A 14,261-nucleotide genomic window follows, 5' to 3' on the forward strand; every position below is an offset into this window, starting at 1 on the left:
ACAACAAGAGTTTATTCATAATAATTCCAAAAGAACATTGGTAGCGTGGCTGAATGACACCATGAGAAGTAATATTCTCAAAACTAGGACCCCTCGATTAGCGCTAATCAGGCATCCGCTTAAATAAATCAAATAACACAGAATCCTTGAGCCTATCAAAATAAGCATAACAAGCTTAAATAGAAAGCACCAGGAGACCATATTACAAAGGGTGAGTTGCTCAAGAAAAACTAAACAAGAGACAGAGAGATACAGACTAAGAGACAGGCAGAGAGAGACAGAGTGAGAGAGACTGAGAAATTGTGTGTGTGTGTGTGTGTGTGTGTGTGTGTGAGAGAGGGAGAGATTGCATGTGAGACATTGAGTGCAAGAGAAAGATTGTGCGTGTGCATTTGTGAGACAGATTAAAAATGAGAAATTGTGTGTGTGTGTGTGTGTGTGTGTGTGTTTTGTCCTCCTTTTCCTCCCACCAATTTATTATGCTGGCATCTTCCCTTTCTTTTCCTTTCCAGTCCTGATGCAGGGTCTTGTCGACTGTTTATTCATTTCCATAGATGCTGTCTGATTTGCTGAGTTCCTCCGGCATGTTGCATGTTAACCAGAAACAAACTGTTTTTGTTGTTTGTGACATCTTTTTTTAAAGTTGTCTTAGTTCATTTAAATATTTCCAACAAAAAACTTACTCATTTTAATGTCTATTATTTAATTGATACTTTTTGATAGAAATGTAAAAAAAATGTTCCAAAGCTAAGTCCAAATATTTCAGTAGGCCACAAAACTTTTGAAGGCAGTCAAAAGCACAATTTCACTAGTTGTTGAAGTCATTTTATTCCACCATTTCATTGATTATGCTTAACTCAACAGCCTCTCCTCTTGTTCATCCCACAACAGATATTACTGATGCAGGATAACCTGGTGCATCACGTGACCTGTGTGGGTCTGTAGAGGCCAGACGAGTAAGTGTTGGAAGCTCCCTCCAAGGTCCAACTGATTATGTTTCTTTATGTCCCCAAATGAATAAACAGATTAATAAACTGGTAAATGATTATCAATGAGTGAATAATACATTATAGTATATATTGTAATTACAAATTCTGTTTATTCAATATTTGTACAAGTGATGCAAAACAGAATTTAAAAAATCAATATTTGCAAAGTCCAATGTTATTGTACATTTCATTCAGTAAGGTATCCTAAACTGTAGACTGTGTTCAATCTCAGGCTCCACCAACATCCTGTTCATTTGAAACAAAATTTTCCTGTTTTTAAACCCAAACTCCTTTGCAATGGAGGACAGTGCTATTTGCCTTCATAACTACTTGGACCTGCCTGCTAGCCTTTTGAGATTCCTGCAGCAAAACACCTACTGAACATCCCTCTGAACTTCACTTATCTGCAGCCTCTTCCCTTTGAAATTATTCTGCCCTTTGATTTCTCTTCTCTTCCTCACATAGAGCTCCATTTGCCAGCCTTTCACTGATTCATACAACCTATCTGTCGACCATTGGAGAACCGCAGTATCCTCACCCCAACAAGCTCTTCAGCCTATTTCCAGGAAGGAGACAAAAGAAGCTTGTTCAGCTTCAGTGGGCATGTATCTAAAAGGGTAAAGACCATGGTAACCATCTGGGTGGTTAGTGAATGAATCAGAATTATGGAAATATACAACACAGGATCAGGCCACTCGGCCACCTTGCCCATGCTGACCATGATGCTTGGCTATGCTAACTCCATTTGCATGCATTACACCTATATCCCTCTTTATCTTCTACCCAATTACTTGTCCAAACAGCTTTTAAATGTTGTAATAGTATCTATTAGAATAGATGGAGAAGTGAGTCAGTTTACGCTAATCAAGAGAGGCGTTAGACAAGGGTGTGTTTCCTCCCCTGATTTGTTTAATGTGTACAGTGAAACAATATTACAAAAAAATAAGAGACATCTTGGGAATCAAAGTTGGCAGTGAAAACATCAATAATTTCAGATATGCGGATGACACTGTGTTAATTGCAAGTACGGAGGAAGAACTACAAAACTTAATTGATATAGTTGTTGAAGAAAGTGCAAAAATGGGTCTATCTATCAATCTCAAAAAGACAGAACGTATGATGATAATCAAAAAGGAGAATCCTATCTGCAGGCTGAAAATAAATAGGAAAGACATAAAACAAGTACAGAACTTTTGCTACTTAGGAAGCTGGGTGACATCAGATGGCAGGTGCGACATGGACATCAAAAGAAGAATAGGGATGGCAAAAGACACCTTTACGAGAATGAAGAGTATACTGACCAATACTAAACTAGCATGACAACCTGCCTCAGAGTACTGAAATGTTACATTTATCCAATCATGTTATATGGTTCAGAATGTTGGACAATATCTAGTAACATGAGGAAATGAATTGAAGCAGCAGAGATGTGGTTTTTGAGGAGGATGCAAAGAATATCATGGATGAAACAAATATCTAACAAGGATGTCATGAACAGAGCAAGCACAAAAAGAGAAATAACGTATGAGATCATGAAAAGGCAACGTAACTTCATTGGACATGTGATTAGGAAACAGGAGTTAGAATACACGGTAATTATGGGAAAGACTGAAGGGAAGAAAGCAAGAGGAAGGCAAAGACAAATGATGATGGAAACAGCAGCCAGAGAACTGGAAATGAATACCAATGAATTGATCCACTTGACCCGAAACAGGAGTGCGTGGGCCATGGCAGTCAAAGCTCAAACTGGGCACGGCACCTGATGATGATGATGAATAGTATCTATATCCAATACCCCTCGTTGCCAGCTTGTTCCAAATATTTGATCGGCATAAACTGTGACTTGAGCTTCGTTATGGGTTTGTGGATGATATTAATCCGGTATTTCTTGAGGATCCCGGCAATCCTTCCAGAAACCGTGGAAATATAGGGAAGACAGCAGTAGCAATGGGTTCCTCCTTGTTGTTAGGATTCCTGGTTTTTCTGTCAGCTCTTTTAAGGGCCTGATTGATTTCGTTCACCTTGTAGCCATTCAGTAGGAATGTCATGCATAATCGTCTTTTTCCTCGGGGAGACTCTCCAGGTCCAAAATAGTTTTCACACGGTTAATCAAAGTAGAATGAACCACTCTACACTGGGATCCGAAACAGGAGTGTGTGGGCCATGGCAGTCAAAGCTGAATCAGGGCATGGCACCTGATGATGATGTCTAGCTCTGCTTCTGTTTTAAACCCCACCCCCTGTTTATGCTCCAGGGGTAGAAGGCAAGCCCAGTCTGACCTGCCAGTCATGTCCTTCTGATCTATATTTTGCAACTCCCACGTTTTGCCTTTGCTCCACTCTCTGATTGGTTCCATTCACTCACTAATGAAATTGTTTTCAGCTTGAGCATTGGGCGACCGGTCTTCTGGGGGACAGCATAGAATCCAGCTGTTCAGAAAAGGGCAGAACTCTGGGAGCAAGCAGTAAGTTTCCAGGATGGAGCTTTATCAAACTTATTGCTGTTACATTGTGTCCAGGTATTTGTTAATTCAGATAATATACTACCAATTGATCTTGAGCTTTACTTGGTCTAATTAGTTCCTAATTGTTGGCAATTTCTCCCAAATAATCTAGTCCAATAAATATATTCTCAATCCATCCAAAATAGCCAACCTGAAATTCCAGTTTAGAATCCAGTTAGAGATTGTCATATACAAGATGAGCTGAATAGAAGTCAACTACGAACCTTGAACTTTCTGAAGTAATGCACAGATCAAAACTCCGCCATGGATGGTCTAGGCCTTGCTGCAAAAGTGGGAAGGCTAGCAACCCCATCCCGTAGAAACCCAGTGCTACAGAAACTCCAAAGACCTCATCCCTGGGTGAGGAAGAAGATGATAGGCTATACCGTACCTGGGATAACGTGAAAGAATGACCCACAATATAAGACCCTGGCGAGCTGCCATTGGCAGCCCATGTACAGGATCAAGCTCAATGCATTTGGAACTTAGTTCAGAGAATGATTTAAAAAGCAGGTAAAACATGATTTACCAAGACAGTGATTCATTAAAGAGACTGATTAAAGCTTGTGAGTTGAGTTAAGTCAGGAAATTGTAAAACTTATGTCTGTGAATAATACACACATCCACCTGCTATGCTGGTGTGTATGTGATGAAGATCAAGTCTAAGTTTTAGCAGTAAAATCAATTGATTAAACTTTGGGAAAAGTCATGGAGCAGCTCTACAAAGAACCTCACTGACAGATGGATAAATGGAACAATATTCGTGAAGTGGAGGAACTTGAATATCGTTCAAATTGCATCAAAGGATTTGCATGTGTTATGTACAGAATAATTATAACCTTGGAATGAGTTACAGGTTGGGAAAATTAATAATCTTAATTTTGCAGAATACCAGACACTAGTAAATGAGTTACAGATGTGAATATAATTGAGATGGGGCAGCAGAGGCAAATAACATGGATTAACAAGGAAAAACAATAAAATAAAAAATATAAACGCTAGGAGAGATGTACAATATAGGTTGTGAAACCGTGAATGAATACTGAAGTACCAATATTTAAGAGAAAGCTAGGTAGGCAGTTAAAGAAGGGGATTTAAAAACAAAGAAAAAGGCTAATTCCAATCTTTTTTGTCTAGCATAATTACACCAACACATGGATGGGTAATTAGTTTACATGTCAGTGACACAAAAAAGGGTTAAACTCATGGGGAGAAGAGTGAAGAATTAATACAACCTATTGTACAATGTTAACTGAATGTCAAGGAAAATGAAACCAAGTTCAAGAAAATAGCTATACGCGTCCAGTTGCTGGGATTGTGAGCCATGAAGATCAGGTACAGACTCCACAGCAGTAAAAACTGATAAAAACTAAAGAAAAAGTGGAAGTAATTGAACAGCTCTACAAAGAACTGCACTGACTGACAGTCAAGTGGCTTCTTCTGAGGTGAAACTATTTTTTCATTCTAGGAATGTATTTTGAAATGCATCATAGCTTAATTTAAACCAGATAGAGACTCCAAATGAAGTAGGCGACCAAAACTATATTTAACACTTTTACTTCTTTAAATGCCACCTAGCTTCTTCTTAAATATTGATGTTGGTATTCATTCACAGTTTCACAACCCACACTGTAGATTTCGCCTATTATTTATATTGTCGTTGGATGAACCCAGTTATTTCCATGGCCCGGACCCGTCCAGTTTGAGCTTGGGCTCGCACACACATCCAATGTACAAAGCCATTCAACAGTCACCAAGTGCAATACCCCAAGAATATCCTGGGACTGGAGGGCAGGTCCTCGATAAATGAAGCAGTCCATGTCTGTATGTAGCAAAGAAATACACAATTGATAGTCCAATGAAGGATTTTGACTAAATCATTGAGAAAAATATACAAAATCATTACAGCAACACAGTATTTAATGTTAATTGTAAAAACCCAAACTTGCAACTATAGTTACAATATAATCAGCCTTTACACTATACAAAAACCTCATTCCTATACACCATTCAATAAAAAACGCTTGGTAATACAAGTTGGCATCAAAATAAAATAATTGCAAAGGCAAGAAATCCTGATGCAGGCCATTTCTTTCACCATAATGCGTGGAGAAGGAGTAGATGACACACAAGGTCAGAGAAACTTTGCACGTTCAGGGGATTCCCAAAACTGCCTTTCCAAAAAGAGGAATCCACCTTTACTGGGTAAAATCATTGCCATCACTTTCATAAAGGCAGAACCAAGTCCCCACTATAGCTAGCCAGCTATGGCTTGTTCCCTGATACCTGTTGCCCAGAAACCATCCACTGTAGTGAGCTATGAAGTCTGACTGTGTAGAGTCTCCAAGAGAGGGAGTCTTAGTGGGAACAGTGGTGGATACTGAAGCAGGCCCAGACTGGTACCAGCAGTCCTCCAGCCTAATTCAGCACCAGATAATTAGGTGGAGGTTTAATGCACCTCTTCTTTATCTTGGGAGTATCCTGCAGTTCCAGCTCCAAGCACACATCACACTCCCTTCAGCAGCTATGGAGCAACTAATCCAAGGATAAAAGAAATTAAATTAACTTTTAAAAGAAGATTAAAAGTTCATTCTACTTCACATTTACTACATTTAAAACTGAATGTATACCAGTCCTCATTTATAATATTGTTGCATTTTCAGTGCTATCAAACTCAAAACCAGTGTTCCCAATTACATTGTGAATGTACACAGTTAAAAAGCACCAGTGCAGCAGACAGGCTAATCTCCCTTCACTGGCTTTAAGTGCTGCGGTACCTTCCTGGTTAGTTTTCGAATAACTAAACTGGCTCAGATGTTCAGTGAGAAGTTGGGGTGGGCAGACCAGAGAGCCCGAAGGTGAAAGGAATACAAGCTCCACTTCTCTTTCAGAGGCCATAGTCCCAGGAGAGCTGAAGTCAGCTGTTAACCAACCGACTGGATGCATAGTGTGGCTTTCAAAGCAGAAATGGAAAATAGCTACACGTGAGAAGTGGGGCAGAATGACAGAGGTATTACAAGTTCTCAAAAAGTTAAACTATACTCAAAAATCATTGTGCTCAGTGCTTTCTGAAGCTTACAAATGCATGTCATTTGGGGATATTAATACAAATAATTTATGTAGAATTAGGAAAGTTAGGAGTACAGCTTCTTTTTAGAAAAGATAACATGCTGTAATCATTTCCAAATTAGTTTGTTTGTAGAAATACAACTGTATTAGCAAATACAAATATTTGTGTCAAAGGATGCTTTTAAAAAGGAACTTCCACATTAGTTTTCTGATCTAAAAACAGTCAAGGAAACATGGCTCTTGTAGTCACCACCTATTAACGAGTTCCACATCAGCTCAACCTGGAATCCACTTTCCTTCGTAATTAAAAGCTCCGTATTTGACAAAGAAGAAGGTGCTCTGCATCCTCCAGTCCTGACCCAGCCTGCAGACCAACATAATAGCCTCTTTGCCACTACGTGTCACCTCCATTGTGTGCCAGAGACAGTGTCGACCCGGCCCAGCACCAGTTCAGCAACTGCACGTGGTTAGGAAGTCAGACAACTTTGTTGGAAACATTCTCAGTTTATGAAGGTGGTGGTGCTTACGGGGTTGCTCCTGATCTCAGCGCTTGCAAAATAACGCACGTCACGGTCTCTGTCCGATTGCAGGATCAAGACAATCTTTTCAACAGCTTCTACGTGAGGGTTATCAGCCTCTGTGAAATACACTGGGAAGAAGAAAAGATCAGTGCACGATTAAGCACAGCCTGCTTCCATTTAGTCCTTCAAAGAGCATCAAAACACAAGATATGGAACCACCTCCCCCAGTATGCTCTGTTGTTCAGTAAACTGATATTAACTTTGTCCACTTTCCTGCCTAATTCCCATAAACTCTCAGCTCTAGATCCCAAACTCAAACACACTTAATGACCAGTATCAAGAATTCCAATGACTCTAAGTGTGAAGAAGTTACTTTACATCTCAGTTCTAAAAGGCCAACATATTACCTGGGGAATCCCTTGGTGGTCCTGCACACTCCAGCCCTTAGAAATCTTCTCAGAATCATATCCTGCTACAGGATCTCTCATGCACTGAACCTGGACATGGAAGATAACTGCACACAGTACTAAAATGCTGTGCCAAAGTCCTCCAAATCACGACAAGAACTTTGGAACGCCGACCTCCACTACTCCCAAGTTTTACAGCTGAGGGTCCAGACTATGACAGTTCTCCATACTGATCACCTATAAGATTTTTCTTCACAAGCTGAGCTTAAATGAGTACAAGTACAATTTATTTTTCACTGAAAGTTACCCAGATAGGTTCTCCCAGATGTCCATACATATATAGGAGATAAGAAAGAACTGAGCAGTTTATTTTTCTCAGACTACAGAGAACATCTGTCGAACTATCTTAGACTGTAGTTCCATGTTACTTTAACAAATAATATAGGAACCAACATAAAAATTGCTGGAGGAACTCAGCCAGTCAGGTAGCATCTAGCGAGGAAAACACAGTCCAAGCATCTGGAAGTCCAGATGAATGGTCTGGACCCAAAACATCAACTGTTCATTTACCCCAACAGATGCTGCCTGACTCAGAGCTCCTCCAATGCTTCTTCTGTTGTTCTTGTGTCAGCACATGCACAAATATGGGATAGGATCACTGTTTAGCCATTAAACATATTGGATAAACTTAATAATGTACTTTTTTTTATAAACTCAGTAATTCATAGAGGAGAAGATATTAACAACTGATTGGGAACATGGCTTTCCGGTGATACAGGTGACCACTATTTTAAAACCAATCCTTGGAAAATTTCAACTTCACCAGTTTCACATCCAAAGCATTGACAAGCAGTTTGTAAAATCTCAGTTTATGTTTAGATTTTTCTGGATGTTATCATTATAAAGAACAGGTGAGGCAGCTCAAAATTTACCACACTTAAACCTTGAACCACTACAGCAAGATCACAGGGAAGCTGACAATTCCCACAATTAATAACTGAAATGTGGCATAGTGGCAAAACTGGTTAAAGATATTCAGTGGGAACATATCAGATACTTGAAAAGTTAGATTAAGCGTAGTATGAGGAAAGGGTATCATAGCTATAATATCACAGCTTGGTTACAGTATGGGAGGAATATCATCCTGCCCACACTGGTCTCTCCAATATTCCAGTCCATCCCAGTCCTCAGCTTTCCCTGAAGACCTGCGATTTTTCCACCCTCAAGTACACATCAAAGCCCTTCTGGAAGTTATGAGTGAATGATTCTGCCTGGCTTCCTAGAATCTCAGATTATAACCAGTCACTGCATTAGAATTTTATGCCCTCATTTTACACAAAGTCATGGGCAACTCACTTCCTTTGGTTCTTGATTCTTCTACCAGTGGAGACAGTTTCGCCAGGTCTATACTGTCTGAACCTGTGACTGCTGTCAACACATCAAATAAATTACCTCAGCCTCTCTGAGGAGACCAATCTCAGCTCCTCCCATCTGAGATACAAGAGGTTCTCTAGTTGCTGGTAATCTCGAGCAACAGACATAAAACACTGAAGGTAGTAAATTGGATTAGACATTAGCTTTTGAGGAATAAGCCAGAGGGTGGTAGGACATGGTTCCCTCTCTGACTGGAGGCCTGTGATGAGTAGCGTGCCACCAGGCTGGGTCCATTGTTGTTTGTCATCTATATCAACGATCTGGATGATAATGTGTTAACTGGTTCAGCAAATTTGAGGATGACACTAAGATTCGGGTTATAGTGGACAGCGAGAAAGACTATCAAAGCTTACAATGGGATCTAGACAAGCTGGAAAAAATGGCAGAAGGAATGTAATACAGACAAGTGCAAGGTGTTGCACCTTGGTAGGACTAACCAGGGTAGGTCTTACACAGTGAGCGGTAGGGCACTGAGGAGTGTGGTAGAACAACGGGATCTGGGAATACAGGTCCATAATTCATTCAAAGTGGTGTCACAGGTAGACAGGATTGTAAAGGAAGGTTTCGGTACATTGGCCTTCATAGATGAAAGTATTAAGTGCAGGAGATGGGATGTTATGTTGAAGTTCGTACAAGACAAAGTGAGGTCTAACTTGGAGTACAAGCACAGTTTTGGTCACCTACGTACAGGAAAGATGTAAATGCAAACAGTCTTTTTCTGCTGAGGTTGGGTGAGACTACAACTAGAGGTCATCGGTTAAGGATGAAAGGTGAAATGTTTAAGGGGGACATGAAAGGAATCTTCTAGACTCAGAGGGTGGTGAGAGCGTGGAATGAGCTGCCAACACAAGTGGTGCAAGCAACTTTGGTTTCAACGTTTAAAAGAAGTTGGACAGGTACCTGGATGGGAGGCGTGTGGAGAGCTATGGTCTGGGTGCAGGTCAGTGGGAGTAGGCAGTTTAAATGGTTCGGCATGGACTAGATGGGCCATAGGGTCTCTTTCTGTGCTGTAGTTTTCTATGACTCTAACTCAACATCTATGGAGCATCTACAGAGGGAAATAAACAGTCAGCATTTTGGGCCGAGACCCTTTAGGATTGAGTTTGTGAGGGAGATGAGAGTAAACAATGGTAGAAGAGTCATAGGATGGAGCTGAAAGGTTACTTGGAGAATCGAGTGGCAGTGGCATGTTTGACAGTGGAACCAATGAAATCAAGTGGATATGATTGTGGTCGGGTGCTTTCAATGCATCGGCAGTTGTCGGCGCCTGGAGGTTTATGGCAGGGAGAGTTTCTTCCTTTTGCCGCCTGCTATCGGGGCTATCCGGAGTCGATCGGAACTTTGAGACTTTTTTTTACCGTGCCCATGGTCTGCTCTTTATCAAATTATGGTATTGCTTTGCACTGCTGTAACTATATGTTATAATTATGTGGTCTTGTCAGTGTTAGTCTTTGGTTTGTCTTGTCTTTTTTGTGATATCACCCTGGAGGAACATTGTATCATTTCTTAATGCATGCATTTCTAAATGACAATAAACGAGGACTGAGTATGCTCATAATCTAATCTAATATGAGCACAGAAGATTGAGGGATGAAATCTAAGCACGTGGTGGGGGGGGGGGAATCACACAGGCTCATGGACAATGTTAAGAAAACAGGGAAGCAGAGAATGAATTGAGGACAATGTCACGTGCGTAAAACAGGCTCCAGAGACCGAGGGCTATGAACTCCTGTATGTGTGTGGAAATCTGGTCAAAAATTGCCTGCTATTAAGAACAGAAACTTGTTGACCAGATGTCCACACACACACAGAAGTATCAAATGGACTTTGACTGGAATCATAAACTCAGTTTTACCTTTTCACTGCTACTGCCTGACCTACTGACTGTTTCCAGCATTTTCTGTACAAAGATGTGCCCTCTAGTGGAGAAGGTACTGAACAAGAATGTTACAAAACTGACCAGAAGTACCTTTTCATACAAGGGTTTGTAGAAATCTAGAATGCTTTCACAAAAAATGTAGATATTAGCAACTGAGAAGTTTTAAATGAGATTAATAGAATTTTATTAGCTGAGTGTTTCAAAGGACATGGAGACAAGATGGTAAACAGTTAAGACATGAATTAGCGTAATGGCAAAACATAACCAACGCCAGATGTTCAGCGATTACTATGGGAATAATGATTATTGCAAGTGCGCAAGTTGTCTGCTGATTTAAAATGCTGATGGGGTCATTTAGGAATTTTAAACATCCTCGCACTTCCAAAACAAGTAAACTTGAAATCTGCATGTAAAGATCATTAATCTGAAATGTTAACTCCGTTTCTCTTTGCAGATCCTGCCCGACCTGCTGAGTATCTCCTATATGTTTTTTTAAAAATATTTTCATACTTGCCTTTCTCCAGTAAAGTATGCCTCAGTGCCTTGGCCAGTAGCACTCGAACATTCGGGACTGGATCACTAGCTAAACCAAGCAGGCTGGGAAGAAGGTGTTCCGCAAACTGATTTACAGGCATGCAGTCTTCCTCCACTATTGCCTGTGCAGAAACAGGAGAGATTGTTTTTTTCATTTAATGCTACTTACGTTTCTTTTTCTTGCCCCTTAATTTTGAAGGGTGCCAACTCAAAATATTACAGCCAGGATATTCAGAATAACTAGTCACGTGATTGAAGACCAGTTAGATCTAGATGAATATGGACAGTTCTGGGTTCAATTATGCTAACTGTGAAATTCAGATGCTACCCTGATGTGACTTCATTGTCTGGGACACATGGTGACATCACTCTGCATGTAACTGGCAGGCCACTATGTTGACTTGAGGCTCTGTTGGAGTCATGGAGTTATACAGCATGGAAACTGGCCCAGGCGACCAAGTTGCCTATATGAGCTAGTCCCCATGTCCCTCGTAAATCTTTCTTATCCACTTAGCTGTCTATTGTTACTTTTAAAATCGGATCCAACCTGGGAGGGAGATTAACTGGTCGGTGAAAAATTCATCCAAATCACAACTGAATGTCAATACCCTGGTCTGTGGACCAACACCCATCTTCATGCTGGGCTCGTCAACCCTCCCTGCAGGAATGTCAACTTCCTCATTAGCACTGCCCTTCTTCCACATCTTCACACCATGCTCCCAATCTCCCCAAATGTTCCCCGAATCCCTGATATGACCCTCCACAATCTGAGTAGACCCCACTAGACTCCATCAGCTTCTCTGGAACTAGGGTAAGCTCCACAATCCCTATCCAGTCACTCTAACGCTGTACTCCAACTCACACACCCTACTGTTCAGTCAGTGGATTTAGACCTTGGCCCCAAGCAAATTCTGATATGGTGGGACAATGACTAAAATGGCAGTTTTTAGGATTAGGGTAATGCCACTGCAATGCACTCTTTAGGATGCTTTCAAGTTTCCTAGCATACAATTTATATCCACAACACAAGCACTACTAAGTGACCATTTGTGCAAGGAACATCACTGAGGTTTTTATTTGGGATTGGGAAGGGAAAGCAAACATAAACCACACAGACTTTAGTTCTCTTCCCCTCCAGTCTACCACTAAATGAGTCACTTTAATACAAAAAATTATTTGGCCCACTCACTTACCTGGCAGATAAAAGCAAATGCCTGCCTTCCAGTCCACTTGGCACAGTGGCAAAACCGAAGAGTGAGCTCATTCATGAAGTTCACAGCTAACAACTCTGCAGCAGATGTATAGAATTTCCTTAGGATCTCTACCACCTGTAGACAGGCAACATAGAGGCTTGTTAGCAACCACTTGCAGCAAGAAAACGAGAAGCTTCTGTTAAATATTTCAATTTGTCTATTGAGCAAAAGAGGCAGTCACATTCCAGCCTCAGTATCACTTTAGTTATCCTACAGTGTTAAATAAAATAAAATCAAATGTAATGCTTGGTTCCCAACCCTTTCAATACTGTACAAAATTGGTTCAACCAGCTGCTCTTTCACATTACATTTGTCCTGATCTTGCTTCAATATTAAATCCTAAAATGCTGATCCCTTTAACTGTAACTTTTCATTTCTCTACAATAATTACGATATTTTCAACATTACAAACCTTTGTATTTATTTAGGGGCTATTTCTGAAGGGATTTTTTCCTTTCACTAGCTGTACGTCTGTAGGTCATTCCTGATCGATTCAGAATGCCTAATTATCTGACTGGTAAGAGTTCTCCTTTTTCATCAAAGTCAGACAAAGAGAACCAGCAACTCTTGGATACCAAACCACAAAGGTTTGATAACGCCACATCTGCTGGAATATTCTGAAATTCAAGGCTTCCTAAAAACAAAAATGCTTCAGGCAAACAATCATTTGAAAACTTAACAAAAAAAATTATATATGAAGGAATCAAATGGGAACATTATTTTAATATAATGCTTATTTGCATTTTGATTAGTAGGACACAACCCATGCAGTAAAACTGCTGTCAAAAGGTTCATATCGATTTGAAGAGAGCTTATCTTAAAACATCACTGAAAGGAGTAGCAGACTGCAACACACAATACTAAACTGAAATGGCACCTGTAAGTGAAAACCCTCAACCTCCTGACAGAAGAGAGATACTGTCAGAGCCTAGCTTATGTTTCCAGTTTCCACTCTTGATACGCTAGAGAGGAAGCCAATCATGAAGCCTCCCAAGAGTGATCCCAACTACTGAAGATTAGGATTCAGGCCCAAATCCAAGCGAAAATCAATGAGAGCCCCAGAAGACAGAAATATAATCAAACAATAACTTGAAATAATAAGGCTTGTCTTGTGCTCACCAGCTTGAAGGAAATCCACCGAACCTCAGCAACCTTATCCGAACAGAGTGACAGAGCGATGTGTCGTAAGTAGTCATGCACATCGTTGGGACTGTACAGTTCCAGCAGTAAAATTACCTGTCTGTAATAGGACATGATTATGTCAGTATTGTTTTAAACTAGAACTCAATACTGTACATAATTGACTCCAAATAAAAATGACTCTATGATTAAATACGCACATCTTTTCTTCAAACGTACAGTAGGTTGTGAAATTACAACAAAAATATTACTAAGGTCAGCACATACACTGTTGTGTATCATTAAAACATAGTTTACATCAAAAAAAGCAGGAACATCATGTTATATTTGGAAATATTAATATTTTTAAAATATTAACATTTTAGTTACTGTGCTTTTCTAATGTTATACACAACATAATTTTTTTTAAAAATTAAAACACATTAAGAGCTCATTTGGCATGTTCATCACAGACACGAATCCTGACCTTAATTTTGTGTCAGCTCTTGTCCTGTATCCTTTAAAGTCACAAAATCAAAGAAAAATATAGCAC

At 40.1% G+C, this 14,261-nt stretch overlaps 1 protein-coding gene across 2 annotated transcripts in view; it reads right to left on the reverse strand.

The window, feature by feature from the left end:
* Nucleotides 1-1,098: 1,098 nt before the first annotated feature.
* Nucleotides 1,099-14,261, reverse strand: part of ppp4r1l (protein phosphatase 4, regulatory subunit 1-like) — a 92,348-nt gene continuing 79,185 nt past the window's right edge. The window contains exons 16-19 of one of the 2 annotated variants that reach the window (XM_072238773.1): nt 13,709-13,829; nt 12,530-12,664; nt 11,317-11,458; nt 1,099-7,210 (exon numbers count right to left, since the gene is read on the reverse strand). In XM_072238773.1, the coding sequence (XP_072094874.1) occupies nt 7,062-7,210; nt 11,317-11,458; nt 12,530-12,664; nt 13,709-13,829 (547 nt within the window). In that variant the 3' untranslated portion in view covers nt 1,099-7,061. The remainder of the gene's footprint in view (nt 7,211-11,316; nt 11,459-12,529; nt 12,665-13,708; nt 13,830-14,261) is intronic. The other variant, XM_072238767.1, reaches the window with a different exon arrangement.

This window comes from Mobula birostris, chromosome 2 (assembly GCF_030028105.1).
Source record: "Mobula birostris isolate sMobBir1 chromosome 2, sMobBir1.hap1, whole genome shotgun sequence".
Lineage (NCBI taxonomy): Eukaryota > Metazoa > Chordata > Chondrichthyes > Myliobatiformes > Myliobatidae > Mobula > Mobula birostris.